The 25,201-nt window shown below is 40.7% G+C and overlaps 1 protein-coding gene across 4 annotated transcripts in view; it reads right to left on the reverse strand.

Moving 5' to 3' along the window:
- Positions 1-25,201, reverse strand: part of LOC134350551 (reticulon-4-like) — an 80,638-nt gene that overhangs the window by 53,584 nt on the left and 1,853 nt on the right. The window contains exons 2-3 of one of the 4 annotated variants that reach the window (XM_063055884.1): positions 6,666-6,701; positions 3,058-3,108 (exon numbers count right to left, since the gene is read on the reverse strand). The exons of 1 other annotated variant lie outside the window; for it this stretch is intronic. In XM_063055884.1, coding sequence (XP_062911954.1) covers positions 3,058-3,108; positions 6,666-6,701 — 87 coding nt within the window. The remainder of the gene's footprint in view (positions 1-3,057; positions 3,109-6,665; positions 6,702-25,201) is intronic. 2 more of the 4 variants (XM_063055885.1, XM_063055886.1) reach the window with 2 other exon arrangements.

Consider the following 25,201-nt stretch of genomic DNA (forward strand, 5'->3'; position numbering starts at 1 on the left):
CACCCAAATTGATATGATATTTCATTGATTCGATTATGGTTGTTATTCTATTGTGGATTTATTGAGTACGCCCACAAGAAAATTAATATCAGTGTTGTATATGGTGACATACGTATTTTGATAATAAAATTTACTTTGAACTTTGTTCAATCCCACACATCTGAAAAAAAAAGAGTAAATAGTGGTAGGTGAAAGCCATGGGGTGGCCCAAAATCCTTCCTGCCTATGCAAGACAAGAATGATACAGTACATAGCTTACTTTTGGCTGGGACCAGTCAGCTTCAAACCTCATCAAAACCTTGGCGCAAACATACACCAAGGAACTAAATTCTACAACCCAGGCAAGGGGCAGTATCAAGGTGGCATTTGAATGCAACAGTGCCCTAGCAAAACTGAAGTAAATGGGCAAAGGGAAAACACTCCAGTCATACCTCTCAAGAGGAAGCTAGTTATATGTCAAAGATAATGTTAGCCCCAAGGTATTACTGCAGGAATTATGCAGGGCAGTACTCTTTGCCAAAAATCTTCTGCTACTTCAGTGACCTTCCATCAGAAGCTCAGAATGATCATGCAATGCTCACATTCATTAGCAATTTCTCAGCAAATGAAGCAGCTGTGCTTCATACAATACAATCTACTTTCAGGAGATGATAAATGGCAGTAACATTCCTGCCACAAAAGTACCAGGCAATGATCATCTCTAACAAGATAATCTAACCTACTAACATTGACAATTCAATTATATTACCATTCCACTGATGTCATCCAGTAGAAAGAGTCATGGACTTGTAAGTAATAGATAAAAAAAATTTTGAAACATTAAATTCAAATCATGAAAATGTTTTGCAAGAGCAAAACTAGGCTTCCCCTAATTATCAACTGCCATTAGCATCTTAAAAATTAAGATCAAAGCCAACTAGAGCACGCATTTCAAAACTGTGCTTTCAAGAGAACAGAATCAAAGGCTCTTGAATATCTACTTGCCTGAAGTCAGAAGGATACTGAAACAGCAGTTGCAATTAAAACATTCTAGAAGTCTATACCACTTTTGACAAAGCGACTGCTACATTTGACTTTGGCATGTTCTATGCAGGCTACGGTAGCAAATTCATTTCAAAGGACTTCACAAATTCCCTTTTAAGTCTTCCCAACTTGAATATTTAATATCAATTCCTCAATTACCAGTTAAAATCCAGAAACTTACAATCATTTACTAAATTCACCACCACCCTTTGTTTGGTGATGAATGACCCTGGAGGATGAAAAGTTTCCAGTAAGGATGGAAGGACTGCTGTGATAACTAATCTGACAACACCCAGTTCTTATTCCTACCCATTTAAAGACTATGAACACGGCAAACCATACATTTAATGGAAATACAAACACCAAGTACCCACCAACCACCAAATGAAATAAAACTAAGTTAACAGTTTAGGTGGTTGAAGGATAAATTTGAAGTTTTCTTTGTTTTTTCTCCTTTGAAGAAATCAAATTGAGAGAGGGGCAAAATCAAATAAAGATTTCAAGTTCAAAGATTGATGCTCAAAACAGTACCTTGATTCTCACTGCTGAAAATGTACTCAATTGGACACACTCATATCAATTTCGTACTTCCATTCTCCTTGCCTGGCACTGTCACATGTCTAACCAGTATTTTTTTTAAAATAACAGCAACCCATTCAAAACAAGAAACAAAAAAAATAGATCAGGGCCAAGTAAACAAAAAGAGCATTAAATCACAAAAAGAGCACAAGAACACCACCCATTAAACAAATGTTTATCAAAGCAAAGATTTCTTCCAATTTAACAAGAGCATATTAAAAATAATTTAAACATTTAATCTTAGTTGAGACACTAGAAATATTGTTGGTTAAGGAGGGTACAGAACAGAAAAACTCTTCTCAGGCTGGGGTGTTCAAAATAGGGAACATGATTGGGAAGCTCAAACCATACATTGAACAACAGAGTACAGACCCTTCAGCCCACAATGTTGTACTGACCCTTTAAACTACTCTAAGATCAATCTAACACTTCCCTCCCACATAGCTCTCCATTTTTATTTTAATGTGCCTACCTATTAAACCTCCCTAAAATACCACTTCTACCACATCTGGCACTTGCCACTGTAAAAAAAAATGTACACATCGCACGCTATACTCTTCTCCAATCACTTTAAAGTTATGTCCTTGGAAAACAGCACTGACTGTCCACTCCATCTATGATACCATCTTATACAGCAACTCATCTGAAGATGCATTCATAACAGTGTTCCCTCTACATCTGGTAAATCCAAGACAGCAGTCTATTTACTATTTAAATTACCTTACAAATGTGATTTTTTTTTTGAAACTTTAAGGTAGCAGAATGGATACTGAGGTTGCACCCAAACATAAAAATCATTAAGGTGTGGCGAGTGACTCATGAATATTAAAAGTATTACTGGAGCTGAGGAATTGTAGGTAGTGCTGATTATAACCACATAACTTAGAGTACGTGATTAAAAACGGGGAAAAGGTCGAAAATAAAAAAAGTGATAAATATGAAACCCCAATGGAAAAAGGTACTAATTGCAGCCAGGTACAAAATATGACAAATTTAACAGAGTCAGTTACAATACATATTACCCCTCTATTCACCACCTGCCGAGAATACTAATGTTCTCAATAGGTAATCTCCCTCCTATATCATGTCCAGTCAGCAAAGCAAGACATCCAAGTTGTGGATACCATCAAATCTGTTTAGTTTTTATTTTCCAAGTGATTGCTGCACAGCAATCAACAACTCAGGAAAATGGTTCTATTGACCTTAGGACCAAAATTACATCGGTTTGCGCTAATCTTACTAATATCAAGAAACTAATTTAAGAACATTCAAAATGATGGGGCTGAACACAAACTTTACTACAGGACGAAAATGCTTCACAATTTGTTTTGTAAAATAGTTAGCAGTGAATAAAATCTTTACGAGGAACTTCTAGTGCAAGTCAAAGGGAAAATTTATAAGCATGTGGCTAGAATATGATGCAGTTAAAAACAAAAGAAAGCTGATGGGACTTGCCTGCAGGCTGCATCACATATTCATGCACAGCAGGAGAAAAAAAGGGCTTGTCTGAAAAACAAATGACAGTAACTCAGCGGAGCAAGCAATAAAACCAAGTGATCACAGATAGCCCTAATGTAGAAGTATGGACTCAAACTACTTGTAAAGTTTTCAACCAATAACTTGTTCTTATCCATTGGAGCTAAGCAAGATCTATTGATTTAAAATATTGGATTTTTTGCAAACTCCAGAGACTACATTGGATTTTCATGCAATGTAGTCTCTGGAGTTTGCAGAAAATGATGTGAAAAACAAAAAGAAAGTGAGCAGCAGTTCTGTGGGTGAAAATACCTTGTTAATGAGATGCCAGAGGAGAATGACTAGACTGGTTCAAACTGACTAACTCAAATAACCACATGTTACAACAGTGGTGTGCAGAAAAGCATCACTAAACATACAAGTAGAACCTTCTACAGCAGAAGACCACACCAGGTTTCACTCTTGTACTTAATAAAGAGGACTGAGTGGAGAATTACACATATACATTAATACACACACCTTTCTTTTGAACTTAATTTCTTCCCATTTATGTCATAAGCAACCAAACCCAAAATTGCTTTCAAGTCATCTATACACATTCTAAAAAGTTGATGGCCTGACAATATTCCAGCTGTAGGACTAGCAACCCATCCTCAAACAAGCAGTGCCAACCCATTCTAGTACAGACATATCACTGGTAGAAAGACGCAAGTATAGAAGATTGCCCAGCTAAAGTATTCATAAATTCCAGGATGAATTTACTCTGGCTAACTACCACCCAGTCTATCTTTCCCCACCACCCAACCACCCCACACCCACCTGTTCAGTAAAACCAAAGAGCTGGTTATGACTTCAAGAATGGGGAAAGTGCACATGCTCTTGTTTAGATCAACAGTGCTGAAGTCAAGAGCTTCAAATTTCTAGGAGTGAGCATCATGAAAGCTTGCCCTGGTCCCAACACTGACACCACAGCAAACAAGTTCACCAGCGTCTCCTCAGTAGGCTAAAGAGGGAGTTAGATACGGCCCTTGTGGCTAAAGGGATCGGGGGTATGGAGGGAAGGCTGGTACAGGGTTTGAGTTGGATGATCAACCATGATCATACTGAATGGCAGTGCCGCTCGAAGGGCCGAATGGCCTACTCCTGCACCTATTTTCTATGTTTCTAGTTTAAAGAAATCTGGCAATGTCCCCCTTGACCCTTGCCAATTTTTAAATCAATACACCACAGAAAGCATCATCCTATCCAGATGCAGAGCTTGGTATGGCAACTGCTCTGCCTTTCGACCACAAGAAACTGCAGTTATGGAAACCAGCTTCCCCTCCGTGGACAAGGCTAATTTTGCAACAAGAACTTGCAAATATTGACTGGGGGAGACTTTTGGCAGGTAAAAAGATAACTGGCAAATGGAAAGTTTTTTTTAAAAAAGTGAGTGAGGAAGAGTTCAGGACAGCATGTTCCTGTTAGAGTGAAGGGCAAGACTGGGAGGACTAGAAAAGTCTGGTTAAAAAGGGATCTTATGGATTTGGTCAGGAAAAAGGAATTGATGATTAAAACTACAAGTCTTAACACTTCACTGATTAATATGAAATATAGATAATCTGAATTTGATGAAGTTTACCAAGAAATTGCTAAGAAATTCAAACAGCACAAATCAAACAATAATTAAGTAGCAGAGCCACGCCCTTATCCATCAAATTACTCTTCACACTAATTCTAAACAATTACAAGGAAATGCAACAAATGAAGACTGGGATTGAGGGACAAAAGATGAACGAAGTCAGTGGACCACAAGTTCACATACGTCTGCCACCTTTCATTTGATAAATGCCCAGATGCTATGCCTCTTAAAGTATTGATCATGCATTCTTCCTGACCTGAACATTCCTTTTCAACCAGGGTTCTCTAATCTCCCCCTCCAACAGGAGAATGCTACCCTGAATTGTTCCCATCTCACTTTTTTAAAAAAAGCTTATTTGCCTAATATAGAGTCAGGGCAAGGGCAACTACCCAGAATTAATACATGTTAGCTCTTTATATTTCTTCAGGTGGGCCATCCACTTGCAATCACACAAGAGTCCTCATTATCCAGTTTTATCTATAGATCCATGCATCACAAGATTTGTCCCAAGCCCCTTTAAAATGTTTGTTAAAATGTATAAGCTACCACCATATTACAGGCAGGTTTGTTTCACAGAAAACCGCCCAGTGCTTTTTTTCTGTAATGTTAAGTCACATCAGTTCAATTTCATGACTGAATTTTATTCCTTATACAAACTAGCAATTCACAAATTCCACAAGGGCAAATTTCCAATATTCATTGCCTTAAAACAGTGGTTCGGTGGCGCATGAAGATACCGTAAAAACTTAATTCTGCAAGCCATCCATAGAGATTATTTCTGTTTTCAGCCTGCAAACAATCACAAACAATCGAAGTACAGGTCCTCCTCAGCTTAAGTGCCCAACTTCAGGAGACTAGCAGAATAAATTTCCTACTTGCTGAAAGAATGCAGGCATCTTCTGCTATGCAGCCACATTTCAGATTTGTGAACTGTGGGTCAAGATCTGTTCGCTACCATAACCTGCTGAGGACCTTCAATATGTTGGCTAATGCCACTACTTTTGAGTGACTGAAAGCTTGTGATATTAATGTGTTAAAGCTTTTAGAACATTGTAAGCATATTGGTTTGGTGGGTGTGTTTGGGTAGAAAGAAAGGAGCCTTAGTGGTTTCCAAGTGCTTTTTATTTTGGGGATTCCATCTCACTATCCCTCACAAATATTGAGGATTTAGTTTACCAAAATAAATTGTACTTCCAATTTCTTGTTAACCACTTAATGAAAGGAGTTAGTCAAGGTATCAAAAAGCCTACTTCAAACAACTTAGAGGTCTACACTTTGTATAAGGTAGATATTCAACTTCATCAGCACCAGGAAGCCACATTGCTCCTTAATAATCAACATTAACTATCAAATCCTCTTGTAACACCACAGCATTAACACCAATTAAAAACACTATCGACCAGGTCAAGTGAGAATCTAGGTATCCTGTGGCAAGTTACTGAAATAACCCCCAGAAGTCTTTCTTTTCCTCTTACAAGGAGTCACAAACATTTTCAAGTTACACAAACACAGCACTGATTGAGTGCATTAACAACCATACTCAATACCATTGGCAGAATTGAAAGTGGGCAAAATATGAAGATGGTGGTTTAATGACAATGGTTTCTCAGAATCTATTACCAAAGCAGTAAACTTCAGTGTCTAAACTTCTTTCAACGAGCCAAACACAGGACAAACAAAACATTGCTTCACTAAAATGTATATAAATGGTAAGCAGCGACAGCATGCAATGTTATGGACCATACTATACGACAGTTTAGGAAATGAGATGAAATAAGCAATTAGACACATTGATTTGTTTAAAGCTATTCTAGTAACATTTGTCTTTTGCTCACTTACAAAAGTGATAAATCAATGATGATAAATTAGGAAAGCCATGGTAAGGTGCGAAAAAGTGGAATTATTAATGAAACAACTTTTTTTAAATGACTAAGCCACTAATGGTTGCAAGACACAATCATGTTACCTTTTTGATCTAGTTTCTGCTCCAAGAAAGTGCAACCTGTAAGCAGAGTCGTAATCAGTTTCAAACCATGCCAAAAGTAGAATAATGAAAATAGAGATTTATCCCAAAGTCAACATATCAATTTTCACATCAGTACAGAAATGCAACCCATCATGAAAAAATAAATTAATTCATCCCAGTATTTTTGGTGCCATGCCATCAGCATATTCTTTTATCTCATTTCACTCAACTTTTAATATTCTCTGCAATAATAGATCATGCATTTTAACCTCTCACTTCCTGACCATCTTTTTAACCTCAACCATTGAGGTTCAACATCTAGGCCATTCAATTCTAGTGAATTATTGCCCTTCAATCCCACTACATTTTCATTTATAAAAGAATACCAGAACACTGCCTAGTATTCAAATTATGGTCTAACCCCAGTTTTTAATGGACTATCAAGCAGTAGTTAATCTAGTCAACTGGACTTATAAGTAGCTTGACAGATGGTGTCGTACCCCAGCCTCTGTCAGCTTTTTACAATGCAGTCCTAAAATCTCCAGCCCAGCCCAATTATCAGTTTGCTCTAGGTCACCATCAGTTTTGAATTATTGACCCTCTTCTGACCAAATTTATAAGTTCACAATCTTTCCGCATTTTGTTCTAGTCCTTAACTACCCCATTTTAAGATTTACAGGAAACAATAAGCAGGGGATACTGAATGCCACTAAAATGAGCAGTGTCATAGACAGTGAAGATTGTTACCAAGGATTTCAGAGGGATTTTTATCAGCTCGCTATGTGTGTCAAAGAATGGCAAATGGAACTTAATTTGAATAAGTGAGAGTGTTTGCATTTTGGGAAGACAAATCAGGTTAACACTTTCACGGGGAGTGGTAAAGCTCTGGAGTGTGTTGTAATACAGAAACCCTAGAGTACAAGTGCATGACTCCCCAAAAGTGATGTCACAGGAAGATAATGTGGTAAAGGGAGCTTATGGCACAACGGCCTTCAAGAGTCAGAGCACTCAGTACAGAAATTGGGATGTTATGTGCATTTGTACAAGATGGTGCTGAGTCTACATTTCAAATATTGTTCTCAGTTTAGCACTATGTAAAAGGTAAGCTGCCAGTAAGCTGAAAAGAGTGCAGAACCTACTGTTCAATTCCACTTTCAAGGCCTCTACAAATCACGTTCTCAGTAATATATATTTGCCTCAATGGCCATCAGCCAGTAGTACTTGCATCCACTGTAATGAAGTGACTTGAGGTTGGTGATGAAACATCAACTCCAACCTGAGGAGCAACTTGTATCTGCTCCAAACTGCCTACGGACACAACATTTCCTTGCCTCTTCACTCAACCCTGAAACATCTGTTCAGTGAAAATGCTTACACCAGGATGCTCTTCATTGACTACAATTCTGCATTCAACATCATCGTTCCATTAAAACTAATTAATAAGCTCCAAGTCCTAGGACTCAATACCTCTTTGTGAACTAGATCCTCAGCTTGAATTGGAAATGTTTCTAACATCTTCTCCACAATCACCATCAGCACAGGTGCACTACCAGGCTGTGTGCCTAGCTTCCTGCTCTACTCACTTTATACATACGGCTGAGGCCAAGTAAAGCTTCAATGTCATATTTAAGTTTGCTGACGACAAGTTAGTGGAATCAAAGACGATAACAAGTCAACATATAGGAGGGAAATTGAAACTCTGGCTACCTGGTGCCACAACCACCTCTCTCTCTCACACACACACACATAAGCAATATCAAAGAGCTGATTATTGATGGGTTCCTTAAAGTTGTCATAGCTGGTTGGGTGGAAATAGTGGGGATAAGCTCCCACTACCTATTAATTGCTCCCAATGGCATGCACCTCAAATAGCTTCTGACAATCAAGTCTAGTTCTCCAGTCTTCACAGGTGATTTAGCTACTATGCCCAACAAAACCATTTCTATTGATAGAAGGAGCAAAGGTGGGTTACTGGCACTGTAAAACCAGTCACTCCTAGCAGATAGGGCTCATCAGCCATGGTTGCCAGTTCATCTAGAAGGAAAATCCTGATCTCAAACCTCCTTACCCACCCATGGGGAAGGCTTCAGGAATAAACCCCCAGAAAAATTCCAGAGCTGAAGTTCCTAAAGTACTCCAATGTTGACTGGCAATTCCTGTGATGTCGCTGGCACCAAACTATCAGCGTCCCAGCTTTCCTTTGGATTCGTCAGCTGCAAAAAGAGAGGGAGCCTGCTGCATGGATAACAGCTTGCTCTCCATAACTGTACTACCCTGACTTGCATACTGGCACCTATATAAACTAACGTAGACTGACAGCTCATAATATCCATAGGCAACCCCAACCAACGGAAGGGCCTCTCTCTCAGATTATTGACTAAAGGAGGAAAATAAAGGTCCATTAGCCAGTCTTCATCAGGGGACCAGTGGCAGAGAAGGTCAGTAGAATTAATTTCCTCAGTATCAGCATTTTGGAGGACCTGTCTGGGGTCAAGCACGCAAGTGCCTTTACAAAACACAGCAGTACCTCTACTTTTTTTTTGTTAGCTCTTGAAGATTTGGCATGTAATCTAAAACTTTGACAAACTTCCACAGACCAATGCCCTTGAATGGAAAAGCCTACTAAAATGGTGGATACAGTTTATCCATCACAGGCAAATCCCTCCCATGTAATATGCACATTTCCATGGAGCACTGCTACAAGAAAGCAGTGTATCATCAAAAATTCCCACCATCCTGGCCATGCTCTCTTTTCACAGCTGATATCAGGAATGGCATACAAGAGCCTTGGGTCCCACACAACCAGGTTCAGGAACAGTTATTACCCTTCAACCATCAGGTTCCTGAACCAGAGTGGATAACCTCACTCACCCTAACACTGAACTGACTCCACAACTTATGAACTCACTTTCAAGGATTACAATTCACTTTTTTCCCCCTTTTTATATTTGCATAATTTGTCAACTTCAACACTGGTTGTTGTCCATCTTTGTGTACAATTTTTCATTGATTTTGTTTCTTTACTGTAAACACCCACAGGCAAATTAATCTCAAGGTAATATGGAAACATATGTACTTTGATAATAAATTTATTTTGACTTTTAACATGAAAAAATTGAGTATGTTGACGTGAATAGAGGGGATCAGCAAGCTAGGACTTCACTAACATTGATTTATTAGTGTCATGTGTACCAAGGTACAGTGAAAAACTTGTATTAAAATGATCTGTAAGAACATTATGCAAGACAGCCCATTGAGGGAGTACAAGAGTGCAGTTACAGAGGAAGTGCAGTCCAGGCAGACAATAAGATGAAAAGATGTAATGGGATAGATTGAGGTTAAAAATCTTATCATATTAGGGAAGTGTTGAATAGTCTTAAACAGGACAGACACTGTCCTTGAGTCTGGTGCTGCATACCTAAGTGCTATGTCTTCTATCTTCTGCCCGATGGGAAAGAGGAAAAGAGAATGTCTGGGATTGGTAGAGTCTTTGTTTATGCTGGCTGCTTTACTGAGGCAGCAAGAAGCAGATAGAGTGGAGGCTGGTTTCCATGATATACTGAGCTGTGTCCACAACTCCCTCTAGTTTCTTGCAGTCATAAGCACAGCAGTTGTTATACCAAGCCATGACACCTCCAGATCAGATGCTTTTTACAGTGTAGCAATAGAAAACAGTGAGAATCAAAGGTGATTTCTTTAGCCTGAGGAAGTAGAGGCACTGACATGCTTTCTTAGTTGTGCTGTCAAAATGATGAGACTTGAACAGATTTGGGGACCTTTTATTCGATATTTTCATTTAATGTAATATTTACCCTTCTTGTTTTCTCTTCACTGTTTTAATGGAGGTCGGGATTGAGGACGTGATTTTAAGTTTAACTCTGTTTGGTTTCAAGTTAGCCCATTGCTTTGCTTTGCTTTTAGTTAGTTGCACGGTGGGTTTTTTTTTTGGGGGTTTTTTTTTCTTTTTTTCCATTGATATATATAAAATCTAGTATACTATTATGTTATCTTGGTTTCTTATGCTTAAATTACATTGTTTGTAGTATTTTCTTTTTGGTATTGTTATCTTTTGGAATTTTATTATACTTTAACATTGTATTAATGTTTATATGGCTTACCTTTTTTGTATACTTACTCAATAAAAAGATTTAAAAAGAAAGAAAGAAAATGATGAGACCAGACAGGCTAATGGTGATGTTCACTCCCAGGGACTTGAAGCTCTCAACTTTCTTGACCTCCAAATCTTTGCTATAAATAGGTGCATACGCACCACACCCTTTCCTGAGGGAATGATGGGCGTGTACTTTGCTGATATTGAGGGATAGACATTGTTGCTAAGTCAACACGGCAGTTGGCTCTCTTTCTCCTTCCTGTGCAATTCATTAGCTTAGGTTCATTCATTTGGTAGGGTCATCACTGTATGTTCATTAAAATGTAGAAGAAAGGGGACTTCCGGGTTGAGCATGGAGTAAGTAGGTGCGTGGGAGTGTGGCTCCCGATTTTTATGAAAATCTACCCACTTATCTTTGCCTTGTGCTGTCTCACTTAGTCTAGTGTAGTTTTGTGTTGTTTCATGTAGCACCAGGGTCCTGGAGGAAGGTTGTTTCGTTTTTACTGTGTACTGTACCAGCAGCTTATGGTCAAAATGACAATAAACTTGACTTGACTTGAACGCTCGAGATAACTGAATATGTAACATCCGGGACGTTGCTGGACACTGAAATGGCAAATAAAATGCACATCCGAAGTAAAAAACTGGGGAAAAAGACAGCAAAACCTCGAGCAAGAAAGCTGATGTTACGATTATGGCGCCGTTGCACGGTGCTGGGCCTGCGCTACTTGATAACCTCGAGAGGCTTCGTTTAGTACTTCTTACTGACATGACGCAAGTACTGCATTCTGCCCTAAAAAGAGAACTTGAAGATGCGTTGTCACCAGTGAATGCTACCATGGAACAAATTATGTCTTATTGATGATCACATTCGTGAGGTTGAAGACGACCTAAATAATTATAGTGACCGACTGGTGAGCGCTGAAGCCGCCACTACAGCATTGCAGAGTGAAAACTCATTTCTGAAGGGGAAGCGAGAGGACCTCGAAAATCCATTACAGAGATCCAATTTGAGAGTGGTTGGCATTCTTGAAAATTTGCAAGGTTCAGACCCTGTTAAATTTATGACCGAGTTTTTTGACGAAGTGCTGGGGACAAATTTCTTCCCAAGCGTGCTTTCGCGTGCTCACCGAGTCTGGCCTAAACCAGCCGCCATCACTAAAGCCAAGCAAACAAGACCAAAAATGTTCCTGGTTCTCTTTCACTACTTTCAAGATAAGCAACGCATCATCAGTAGACGAAGGCAGGAGCTGTATTTCCGCAGGCATCGGGGTTTTTTTTTTAAATGAGGATTTTAGTGCGGAGCTGGGGAGAAAACGAGCAGCATCCAAGAAGGTGAAATCCCTGCCTTACGGGGAAGGGGTCGGGTTCGGCCTCTTGTATCCTGCCCGGCTCCAGGTCACCCATGAAGGTAAAAAGCATTATTTCGATACACCAGAGGCAGCCAAAGAGTTTTACCATTCGTGCTGGGGAGAAGAAGAACAAGAAGGGCAATGACTTTTTTAAAAAAAAGATTATTCATGCAGCATTGAAGGGGCCTCCCACCAAGGTAAACTGTTAATTTTCGCAACCCACTTCTTTGTTCATTTTTTCCAGTTTAACTTGTGGAACATGATTGGGTTGAACTGTTATGCTGCAGAATCTGATCAACAAGAACTTTCAATCAGCAAAATGTAAATATTGGGGATTTGCATCTCTGGCGTTTAGTTTCCTAGTTTCTTGTTTTTAATGTTTTGCTTGGCCTGTGTTATTGTGTGTGTGTCTGTGTATATACACACACACACACAAAAAAAGGTAGAATAACTGAGTGTACAAATTTTAAGGGGGGGGGCCACCCTAGATTAGATTGAAAGTTTTGGTTGTATGGGGAATGCTTTGGAAGTTTTTTTGTTTGGTAATGCCTGCGATCATCCTCAGTTGAGGAGATAGATCTAGGTTTCGGGGGTTAATTGTCTTTTCTTGTTTGTGTGAAGGAGTGGGGACAGCGTTTTGGGGGATTACCATGGCATCTTATTCTTTTGTGTTACGGATGGGCCAGACTTTTTTTCCCCATTGTGCGTTGTCGTGTGCAGCTTGTGCCCTCGCACTGTTTTGGATTGTAGGCCCTGTGTGTCTTCTGATATGGTTACCATGGGTGATGCTGATGGAGGCCACCCTATTTCTTGGAACGTAAAGGGGCTCAATGGTCCTTTAAAAGAGCTGAAGTTCTTTCATCTGAAACAATTAAAAGCAGATATACTATTTCTACAAGAGACACATTTAAGAGTGGAAGACCATAATAGACTCTGTAAAGCATGGATTAGTCAGGTTTTTCATTCTCGATTTCATAGCAGGTTCAAGGGGGGTGGCAATACTAATCACCAAAAGAATGCAGTTTACACCATCTGATGTAATCAGTGACCCTAATGGTCACTTTATTATAGGCTCTGGATCTCTTTTTCAGATACCTGTCATTTTGGTAAATGTTTATACCCCTAATTGGGACGATGTCCACTGTGCAAATAAGGTTTTGTCCTTGATACCTAACCTGAATACACACCAGCTAATCTTTTCAGGAGATTTGAACTGTGCTATTGACCCATTGCTTGATAGGTCTAGTTCTAGGAGAACTACTTCTAGTATGGCAAAGACCTTCTCGATGGTTTATGCAACAAAATAGTTATATGGATCCTTGGAGATTTTTGAATCCATCGGTTAGGCAATTCTCTTTCTTTTCTCATGTTCACCACCCCTATTCTAGGCTAGACTATTTCTTTACAGATAGCTCCTTGATACCAATGATCAGACAAATTGAGTACACTGCTAGTTATATCTGATCACTCACCCATGAAACTAGACCTACGTTTTCCTTTAAACATTAGAGAACAGCCTCTGTGGAGACTTAACCCCCTTTTGCTTTCCAATGAGAAATTTTGCAGTTATATAATCGGCTAACATTGACACATTCTTCTAGACTAACAAAACTGAGTCTGTATCGTATTCTTTACTTTGGGAAACTTTAAAAGCTTACTTGAGGGGTCAAATAATATCTTATACTTCACATGCCAATAAAGAGCATAGGAAGGAACTGCAAGTGTTACCGCAATCTATTTTGGACCTGGATAGGCAATATTCTGAAACACCCACTGCGGAATTATATAAAAGCAGGGCTGATTTACAAGCGAAGTTTAATCTCCCATCTACAAACCTACTAGAACAATTCATTCTTTAAGATACATGGCCTCTATTAAGAATATAATAACAAGGCGAGCCGGCTTATGGCTCATCAGTTGAAGCGCCAGGCTGCATCACGACTTATTCCCCAGATAAGAGACGCGCACCAAAACTTGACAAGCAATCCAAAAGAGATTAACAACATCTTTGCAGCTTTTTTATTCCTTTCTGTATACCTCAGATATAATAAATATGGAACTTTTTTTTAGATAATTTGGAAATACCAACTCTTGAGTCAGAGGAGGTGGAGAATTTAGATCGGGCTCTTGGGAAGAGATTAATAATGCCATTATGGCTATGCAGAGTGGTAAGTCCCCAGGCCCTAATGGTTATCCAATAGAAGTTTATAAGAAATTTAAGGATAAGCTCATACCAGTCCTTCTAGAACAGGGGTCCCCAACCCTTCTTGCACCACAGACCGGTTTAATACTGACAATATTCTTGCGGACTGGCCGACCGGTGGGGGGGGGGGAGAGAATGATCACAACCAGAATATAGGTGATAAGTCAACTAAGTCACTAGTAAGTAACTAATACATTCAATTTCATTTCTAAAAGGGTTTATCTAACAAGTTTAATATTAAACACACAGCGCATATTTCCCCCGTATGAACATATAAAATCACTGCAACACACCAATATCGCTGAATCAGTGGGAGCCCTGGGTTTGATTCCCTGCAACAAGACGATCCCATTGAGGGGTGATGGGAGACAGCGATACTCGAAGGGGTTCCTTATGTCCCGTCTATTCTGCAATTTAGTTTTCGTTGCATTAATTGCAGAAAAGCCCACGTCGCAGAGATATGATGTTGGAAATGGAAGCAACGATTTCAGTGCTTTCGTGGCTATCTCAAGATATTCAGCCTTGACTTTGATCCAGAATGCCAGCAGAGATGTTATGTCAAACATACTTTTCAGCCCACTGTCATTTGCAAGCTCGAGGAGTTGATCTTCTTCCCGCGCTGACATGGATGATGCATGGGTAATGACCTCGCATGCATTCAAGTTCCAACAGTGGGCGTGACAGGGAATGAGGAAAGGTGCAGCTGAGTCATATCGTTTCATATCACCAAATCATATTGTTTCCTCTCGGCCCAGTAGCACATGCTTTGCGGCCCGGTACCGGTCCGCGGCCCGGTGGTTGGGGACCGCTGTTCTTGAAGTGTTTCAGGAATCTTTGGAGAACGGTTCCTTACTCCCTACTCTTTCACAGGCATCTATTTAGCTACTTCTTAAAAAGGACAAGGACTCGACTCAATATGGTTCATATTGCCCCATTTCACTTTTGAATGTGGATGTGAAAATTTTGGCTAAAGTGCTTGAGTGCCGTTTAGAACACCTCCTTCCCAAGATAATTTCAGATAATCAAATAGGTTATATATATATATATTTTTTTTTTTAAAAATCGCCATTTTTTAAAAAAATATCCGTCGACTGGCTGATGTGGTTTATTCACCCAGTGCCTCTCCAAGTCTGGAGGTTGTTATCTCCTTGGATGTGGAGAAGGCCTTCGATAGAGTGGAGTGGGTATATTTATTTAGTGCTTTGGAGAAATTGGATTTGGCAGAATATTTGTAGCCTGGGTTAAGCTACTGTACCACTCGCCTTTAGCGTGCATACAGACGAATTATTCTCGATCTATTTCCCATTAACACGTGGCACTTGCCAAGGCTGCCCATTGTCCCATCTTCTTTTTGCAATTGCAATTGAGCCTCTTTCTATTGCACTTAAGTCAACTACATTATTTCAAGGCGTTAGGAGAAGGGACATGGAACACAGTGTATCCCTATATGCTGATGACCTCTTACTTTATGTTAGCGACCCTGCAGGTAGCAGTCATTATTAGGTCAATTTGAAGCCTTCTCTGGCTATAAACTGAACCTTCCAAAAAAAGAAAAGCAGCAAATGCTTTCCCATTAATAACTTGGCCCTACAGATCCAACAGGAATCTTTGCCTTTTTCTTTATCTTAAGATGGTTTTGTATACCTAGGAATACATGTTATTCGCTCTTTTACATCTGTTTGAAGCTAACTACAGGCCTCAGGTTAGCCAAATGAAGGCAGATTTGGAGAGATGGCGCAGTTTACCTCTCACTGGGAGCTGGGAGAATTCAATCAGTAAAAAATGATTATACTTCCTAGATTTCTTTATTTGTTCCAGTGCTTGCCAGTTTTCTTATCCAAGTCATTTTTCAAGTCAGTCGACCAAGCTATAATCTCCTTTATTTGGGGAAATAAGGCCCCAAGGGTTAATAAGCGCATTCTCCAGAGGTCGTGACGTAGGTGGAATGGGCCTTCCTAGCTTTATTCATTATTACTGGGCATCGAACATTCAAAAGGTATTACTTTGGCTCCACCGGCCAGATATAAACTGCTGCCTGCTTGACACATGGTCTTGCCACTCCTGGTCTCTCCCAGCTTTAGTGTATTCTTCCTTGCCATTGAAATTCTCTCAATTCACACCTAACCCGACCGTGCTCTCCACTCTTAAACTTTTTATTCAATTTCGCTGCCATTATAAATTCACAGCAGCTTCAGTTTTGGGTCCCATTCATAGAAATCATCTATTTCCCCCCTCAACACTCAATTCAGTTTTTAGACAATGGGGTTTGAACAGTCTTATGCGCATTAAGGATTTGTACACTGATAATATATTTGAGTTTTGTTGACCTGTGCAGTAAATATGGTCTTCCACATAATCTTTTTTTTAAATATATAAATACCTGCATACTCGCCACTTTGTCTAGGAAAAATTTCCCTCTTTTCCTGATCTACCACCTGCTATGGTGTGGGAAAAACTCACTCTTAGCTTTAATGATAAAGGGCTGATCTCTGTACTATACTCTCAGCTGATGTCTTTGGGAGTTCAAGATCTAAACAAAACTAAGACTATGTGGGAGGATGACCTTGGTATGGATTTGGTTGAGGAATATTGGGCAAAAGCATTGAATAGGGTTCATTCCTCATCATCATGTGCTAGACTGGGGCTCATACAATTTAAAGTTTTACACAGGGTACATTCAACTAAAGCCAGGCTTGCTGACATATATCCTGGGACAGACGCTGGCTGTGACAGGTGTTCCTTCTCTCCGGCTGGTTTAGTGCATGCATTTTGGTCTTGTCCTCCGCTTGATGGTTATTGGGCACTGGTTTTTAAAATTACCAGTGAGGTTTTAGGGGTGACACTGAGACCTTGCCCACTTATAGCTGTATTTGGTGTGCAGATGATGCTTTGGGTTTAAATGCAAACCAGTCTGATATCATTGCATTTACATCGCTTTTGGCCCGTAGGGGAATCTTGCTGGTCTGGAAATCTGCCACTCCCCCATCCGCTGCTGCTTGGTTAGAGGACGTAATGTTTTGTCTGAAACTAGAAAAGATTAATTTTACTCTGAGGGGGTCTGTGAAAAAGTTCTATTCGAAATGGGACCTTTCTTGTCTTATTTTCGGAGTCTTAAGGAATTACCTACCAGTTAAGGGCATCTGATTGTACTTGGCGATTTGCCCCCTTTTAACGCACATATGGTTCACCTCATAGGGTGGTTGATGCATTGTAATGAGTGTATTCTGGATCACTGTATTGTGGATGCATGTGGGCCTTCATCTTGAAGGAATATGGGGGTATGGCTGTGAAATGCCCGTACTTGTATTTGTGAAGTGTTGTACTGTAAATATATTAGCTGCCATGGCATGTTCGGGGAGGGCAGGTGAGGGAAGTTTTTTTGGGGGTAAGACAAAAGCAAAATGGAGGAAAATGTAATGCATTACGTATTCTGTATTGTGTTATTCAATTTAAAAAATATATAGAAATAAAATGTAGAAGAAAAGGGAAGATCTTATGAAGGTGTACAAAACCGTGAGGTGCAGTTAGAAAGTTGGTGAACCCTCTGCAATCACATGGTTTTCTACATCAACTCAAAATATAGTCCGATCTTCAGCCAGGTCACAGTAATAGACAAATCCAATCTGTCTAAACTAATAACACAAACATTTGTACTTTTCACATCTTTACTGAACATTTTTTAATCTTTCACAATCCAGTCCAGAAAAAGTAAGAACCCTTGTATTTAACTGGAGAACTTCCTTTAGCAGCAATAACCTCCTCCAAATGTTTCCAGTAGCTGCTAATCAGATTCCCACAACAGCAAGGAGGAATTTTAGACCATTCCTCCATACAAAACTGTTTCAAATTCATCAATATTTCAGAGGTACCTTGCATGAACAGCCCTTTTCAGATCATGCTACAGCATCTCAATTGGGTTAAGGTCTGGACTCTGAATTCGCCATTCCAAAACATGAATTTTCTTCTTTTTAAAACCATTCTGTTGTTGATTTACTCTTGTTTTGGATCATTATCTTGTTGCATCATCCAACTTCTATCAAGCTTCAGGTTTTGCACTACTACCCTGACATTCTCCTGCAAAATATCAATACAGTTTGAATTTGTTGTTTCCTCAAGGATAATAAGCTGTCCAGACCCTGAGGCAGCAAAGCAGCCCCAAACCATAAAGCTCCTTCCACCATGCTTCACAGTTGGGATGAGGTTTTCATGTTGGTGTGCACAGCCCTTTTTTCTCCAAACATTTCTGCCAAAAAGTTCAACTTTTGTCTCATCTGGCCACAGGACATTGTCCCAGAAGCATTGTGAAACATCCAGGTGGTCTTTTGCAAACTTGAAATGTGCAGCAATGTTTTTTTTGGAGAGCAGTTGTTTCACCCATGGTATCCTTCCATGAATACCATTCTTAGGTCAGTGATTTTTTTTAAATATAAAGGACACATGACCTGAGATTTCTGTAGGTCTTTTGCTGTTACCCTTGGGTTCTTTTTCACCTCCTTCAGCATTGCACGTCGTGCTCTTGGTGTGATCTTTGCAGGACACCCACTCCTAGGAAGAGTAGCAATAATACTGAATTTCCTCAATTAGTAGACAATTTCTCTTACAGTGGAAAGATGAACACTCAGGTCTTTAGAAATGCTTTTCTAGCCTTTTCTAGCTTCATGCATCTCCACAATCCTTAAGGTCCTCTAAAAGTTGTTTTGATTGATGCATGGTGCATATAAACACATCTTTCTGGAGAAGAGCAAGCTCCTTCAGTAACCCGACTGTCTTTTTTATGACGCAAACACAAGGAATTCTGCAGATGCTGGAAATTCACGCAACACACATCAAAGTTGCTGGTGAACGCAGCAGGCCAGGCAGCATCTCTAAGAAGAGGTACAGTCGACGTTTCAGGAGTCCTGACGAAGGGTCTCGGCCTGAAACGTCCACTGTACCTCTTCCTAGAGATGCTGCCTGGCCTGCTGTGTTCACCAGCAACTTTAATGTGTGTTGCCTGTCTTTTTTATAAGGCAGGGCAACTCTACAACCCACAACTCCAATCTCATCAATTAGAACACCCAACTACAAATAACTTTTGTAGCAAGAAGGCATTACTCGAGGTACGCATTTTTTTGAACTTAAACTGTATGAATGTTGTACTCAGTATTGAAGTACAATTGTTTCTGTACAATTCAATCAGTTTAGGCAGATTGTGTCTGTCCATTATTGTTACTTAGATGAAGATCAGACCACATACGAATAAGTTATGCAGAAAACTAGGTAATTGCAAACTCTCTTGCAACTGTACATTGCTAAGATCAAGACAGTCTTTTCTCCCCACAAGACTTGGGACTCAAGAACTAGCAAGCATAGTTTTAAGGTTAGAGGAGAGAGATTTAATAGGAATCTAAAGAACAACCTTTTCTACTGAGAAGATGGTCCATACGGAATGAGTTGCCACAGAAAGTGGTTGAGGCAAGTATATCAATATTTAAAATACATTTGAACTGGATGGAAAATTTAGAGAAATATAGGCCAAACACTGCCAAATGGCACCAACTTAAATGTACATCCTGGTTGGCATGGACTAGTTGGGCCATAGAGCATTTACGACTCATGTCTGCACTCTGAGTGTACACAGAAAACAGAGTGACCTGTTCCGTTCAACTACAATTTTTAATTCATATCTAATAAATTAATTTACTAGTGCAAAAATAGAAATAAAATATGAGGAAGCATTCATGGCTTCAATGCCCATTCAGAAATCAGATGGCGGAGGGGAAGAAGCTGTTCCTGAATTGTTGAGTGTGTGCCTTCAGACTTCTGTACCTCATCCCTGATGTTAGCAATGAGAACAAGGTATGACCCGGGTGATAAGGGTCCATAATAATAGATGCTGCCTTTTTGAGGCATCGCTGCTTGAAGACGTCCTGGATACTACAGAGGCTAGTGCCCATGATGGAGTTGACTAAATTTACAACTCTGCAGCTCATTTCTTTCTCGTGCAGTAGCCCTACCCATATCCAATGATTATGCAGCCAGTTAGAATACCCTCCACAGTTGACCTGTAAAAATTTGCAAGTGTCTTTGGTGACATAGCAAATCTCTTCAAACTCCTAATGAAATATAACCACGGTCATGCCTTCTTTGTAGCTGCATCAATATGTTGGGCCCAGCGTAGATTTTCAAGAGATATTGGCGCACAAGAACTTGAAATTGCTCACTCTTCTGAACCCTCTATAAGCACTGATGTGTGTTCCTACGTCTTACCCTTTCTGAAGTCCACTACCAGTTCTTTGGCCTGACTGATACCAAGTGTGAGACTGTTGCTGCGACACCACTCAGCAAGCTGGTATATCTCACTCCTGTACGCCCTCTTGCCACCGTCTGAATCTCTGCCAGCGATAATTATATTGTCAGCAAACTTACATTATGGCATTTGAGCTATGCCTAGCCACACAATCAAGTGTGTAGAGCAAGTAGACCAGTGGGCTAAGCACATATCCCTGAGGTGTGCCAGAGTTAACTGTCAGCAAGGTGAAGATCCTCACTGATTGTGGTCTTCCAGACAGGAAGTCAAGTATCCAGTTGCTAAGGGAGGTAGAGGCCCAGGCTCTGGAGCTTTTCGATCAGAACTGTAGGAACAATTGTTTTAGATACTGAGCTGTTGTCAATAAACAGCAACCTGTCATGAGGTATTCCTATTATCTAAGTGATCAAAAGCCACATGGAGCCAATGAGATCACATCCACCAGAGACCTATTGTGGCAATAGGAAAATCACAGTGGTGCAGATTCACAAATGAGGGACCAAAATACCAGAAACTGATACCCCACAGGACCTGTCCAAATTTGAGACACCCAACTTGTGGCCAAACAAATAAGGAATTTTTTTTAAGCCAGAGGTGGTGAATCTGTGGAATTCCCTGCCACAGACTGCTGTGGAAGTCAAATAATTGTGTATATTTAAAGCAGAGGTTGATAGGTTCTTGATTAATAAGGGCATTAAAGGTTATGGGAGAAGGCAGGAGAATGGGGTCAAGAGGGATAATAAATCCATGATGGAATGGTGGAGCAGACTCAATCGACTAAATGGCCTAATTCGGCTCCTACGGCTTATGGTCTTATCCCACACACAAGAACAATTGTTTGGGAGACCAGTAGGATGGATTTATCAGCTGCTGCAGGCGGGATTAGGGTACCTCCATCAGCTTTCTCTTCCCTCTACCCCAACCCAAGCTCCAAAAACTGGGGCGCTTGGTGCAGCCAAGCAAAATTGGAAACATTTTTCATTCAGAGAGCGAGACCATCTGTGGCCACTCTTCCCGTTTCTACTTGCCTTCCCATCACAGCTGTTTGTGTGATCTCCCAAACACTTTGTTCATTTGACTTACAAACAGTTCCTAGGAAAAAATCCTGGAATGCAAATGTAAATACAACTTCTGCAAACAAAGTGATAATGTAGACAGTTTATTACAAGATGACAAATTAATATTGCCCTTCTATTATAAAACATGGAGTTTCACAGGAACAGTATTAAAAAAATTATTAAATCTGCCTAGTCCCATCAACCCACATCTGGACTATAGCCCTCCATTCCTCCTCCACCCATGTAGTGTACCTATTCAAATTTCTTTTAAATCGTGAAATGAAACCTGCATTCACCACTTCTGCTGACAGCTCGCTCCACACTCACCACCCTGAGTGAAGCAGCTCCCCTCATGTTCCCCTTAAACACTTAACCAATGTTCTTCAGTTCTAACCTCACCAAGCCTCAGTGGAAAAAGCCTACTTGCAATTACTCTATCTATACGCTTCATAATTTTGCACACCTTCATTTCAAATCTCCCTTCATTCTCCTATGCTCTAGGGAATAAAGCTCAACTTATTTAACCTTTCCCTGCAACTCATTTCCTCAAGCCCTGGCAATATCCTCGTAAATTTTCTCTACACTCTTTCAATCTTATCAACATCTTTCCTATAGGTACGTGACCTGAACGGCACACAATACTCCAAATCAGACCTCACCAATGTTCTATAACAACTTAAAACATAACATCCCAACTTCTGTAGCAACTTTGATTCATGTGCAAAAGCTTTAACAGTCTTATCTACCTGTAACGCAGAGGGGTAAATTGGTTTTGTGAATTTCAGACCTTCGGGACTTGACTGCTGAATGCTCGGTTATCAGCAAGATGTCATTAAATTCAGGGCTGAACATGGAGCTTAGAATGCAAACACTTGAGATCAGTACATTACAAAAGGCATGGGCATCAATGGCAATGCCCAACCATCAACTGGCAAGCAGGTGACGGATCCTCAGGAATTTTATCAGCAAAACAGATCTGCCCATTTAAGATTACAAACAATAGCTTTGAAAAAGATGGGATATTTGGGTGCAATCTTGACAAGTCCAAATGCCCAATACCAACATTAGTGAGAACAGCTCTGAAGTCCTGCCCACCGAACTCATTTCTGCATACCTCAACATGGTTTTATCCCCCCTTGTTCAATCCCTTCCTACCTATGTTCGTGACACTTCTCACGCTCTTAAACTTTTCGATGATTTTAAGTTCCCTGGCCCCCACCGCTTTATTTTCATCATGGATGTCCAGTCCCTATATATTTCCATCCCCTATCAGGAAGGTCTCAAAGCTCCCGCTTATTTTTGGATTCCAGACCTAACCAGTTCCCCTCTACCACCACTCTGCTCCGTCTAGCGGAATTAGTCCTTAATCTTAATAAATTCTCCTTTGGCTCCTCCCACTTCCTCCAAACTAAAGGTGTAGCTATGGGCACCTGTATGGGTCAGCTATGCCTGCCTTTTTGTTGGCTTTGTGGAACAATCGATGTTCCGTGCCTATTCTGGTATCTGTCCCCTACTTTTCCTTCGCTACATCGACGACTGCATTGGCGCTGCTTCCTGCATGCATGCTGAGCTCGTTGACTTCATTAATTTTGCCTCCAACTTTCACTCTGCCCTCAAGTTTACCTGGTCCATTTCCGACACCTTCCTCCCCTTTCTAGATCTTTCTGTCTCTACCTCTGGAGACAGATTATCTACTGATGTCTACTATAAGCCTACTGACTCTCACAGCTATCTGGACTATTCCTCTTCTCACCCTGTCTCTTGCAAAAATGCCATCTCCTTCTCGCAATTCCTCTGTCTCCGCCGCATCTGCTCTCAGGATGAGGCTTTTCATTCCAGGACGAGGGGGATGTCCTCTGTTTTTAAAGAAAGGGACTTCCCCTCCTCCACCATCAACTCTGCTCTTAAACACATCTCCCCCATTTCACGCACATCTGCTCTCACTCTATCCTCCCGTCACCCCACTAGGAATAGGGTTCCCCTTGTCCTCACCTACCACTCCACCAGCCTCCGGGTCCAACATATTATTCTCTGTAACTTCCGCCACCTCCAACGGGATCCCACCACTAAGCACATCTTTCCCTCCCCCCCCACCTCTGCTTTCCATAAGGATCGCTCCCTAAGCGACTCCCTTGTCCATTCGTCCCCCCATCCATCCCCACTGATCTGCCTCCTAGCACTTATCCTTGTAAGCGGAACAAGTGTTACACATGCCCTTACACTTCCACCCTTACCACCATTCAGGGCCCCAGACAGTCCTTCCAGGTGAGGCTACACTTCACCTGTGAGTCGGCTGGGGTGTATACTGCATCCAGTGCTCCCGATGTGGCCTTCTATATATCAGCGAGCCCCGACGCAGACTGGGAGGTCGTTTCGCTGAACACCTACGCTCTGTCCGCCAGAGAAAACAGGATCTCCCAGTGGCCACACATTTTAATTCCATGTCCCACTCCCATTCTGATATGTCTATCCATGGCCTCCCCTACTGTAAAGATAAAGCCACACTCAGGTTGGAGGAACAACACCTTATATTCCATCTGGGTAGTCTCCAACCTGATGGCATGAACATTGACTTCTCAAACTTCTGCTAATGCCCCATCTCCCCCTTGTACCCCATCCGTTATTTATTTATTTATATACACACACATTCCTTTTTTCCTCTCTCTGTCCCTCTCACTATACCCCTTGCCCATCCTCTGGGCTTTTTCCCCCCCTCCCCCTTTTCTTTCTCCCTGGTCCTCCTGTCCTATGATCCTCTCACATCCCTTTTGCCAATCAACTGTCCAGCTCTTGGCTCCATCCCTCCCCCTCCTGTCTTCTCCTATCATTTTGGATCTCCCCCTCCCACTTTCAAATCTCTTACTAGCTCTTCTTTCAGTTAGTCCTGACGAAGGGTCTCAGCCCGAAACATCGACTCTACCTCTTCCTATAGATGCTGCCTGGCCTGCTGCATTCACCAGCAACTTTGATGTGTGTTGCTGAAATCCGTTCAATCTAATGTCACACAAATTTTTTTCATCTAATTTCCCATCCCAGTCTTGTGTTTTTTTTAATCTGTGGGGCTAGCAAATTATAAAATGTAAATACTTAAAATCTTCATATTTGAAGCGGTCAGGAATGATCATTCCATATTGGGTTCTCAAAGCAGGATTAACCAATTGCTTAAAAAAATCCCAAAATGAAACATTTGACACAATCTAATGACTAAAGTACTTGAAAATTTAGTTTTATTTGATAGATTTCCCAATCAGGTTGCCAGATGCTTTTTAATAAAGAACACAAAAACTCAAGAATAAATGTTCTGCACAGACTTCCGGCAGTTTTGCAGTTTCTACAATGCTGTCTCCGTGCATTCCCTTTGCAATAAGACATAAGACAGAGGAGCAGAATTAGGCCATTCAGCCCATTGAGTCTGCCCTGCCATTTGATCATGGCTTATTTATTTTCTGTCTCAACCCTACTCTCCTGCTTTCTCCCATCAGCTAGTATACCCAATGACGGCCTCCACAGCTGTCTGTGGTAA

The sequence above is a fragment of the Mobula hypostoma genome, chromosome 8 (genome assembly GCF_963921235.1).
Source record: "Mobula hypostoma chromosome 8, sMobHyp1.1, whole genome shotgun sequence".
Classification (NCBI taxonomy): domain Eukaryota; kingdom Metazoa; phylum Chordata; class Chondrichthyes; order Myliobatiformes; family Myliobatidae; genus Mobula; species Mobula hypostoma.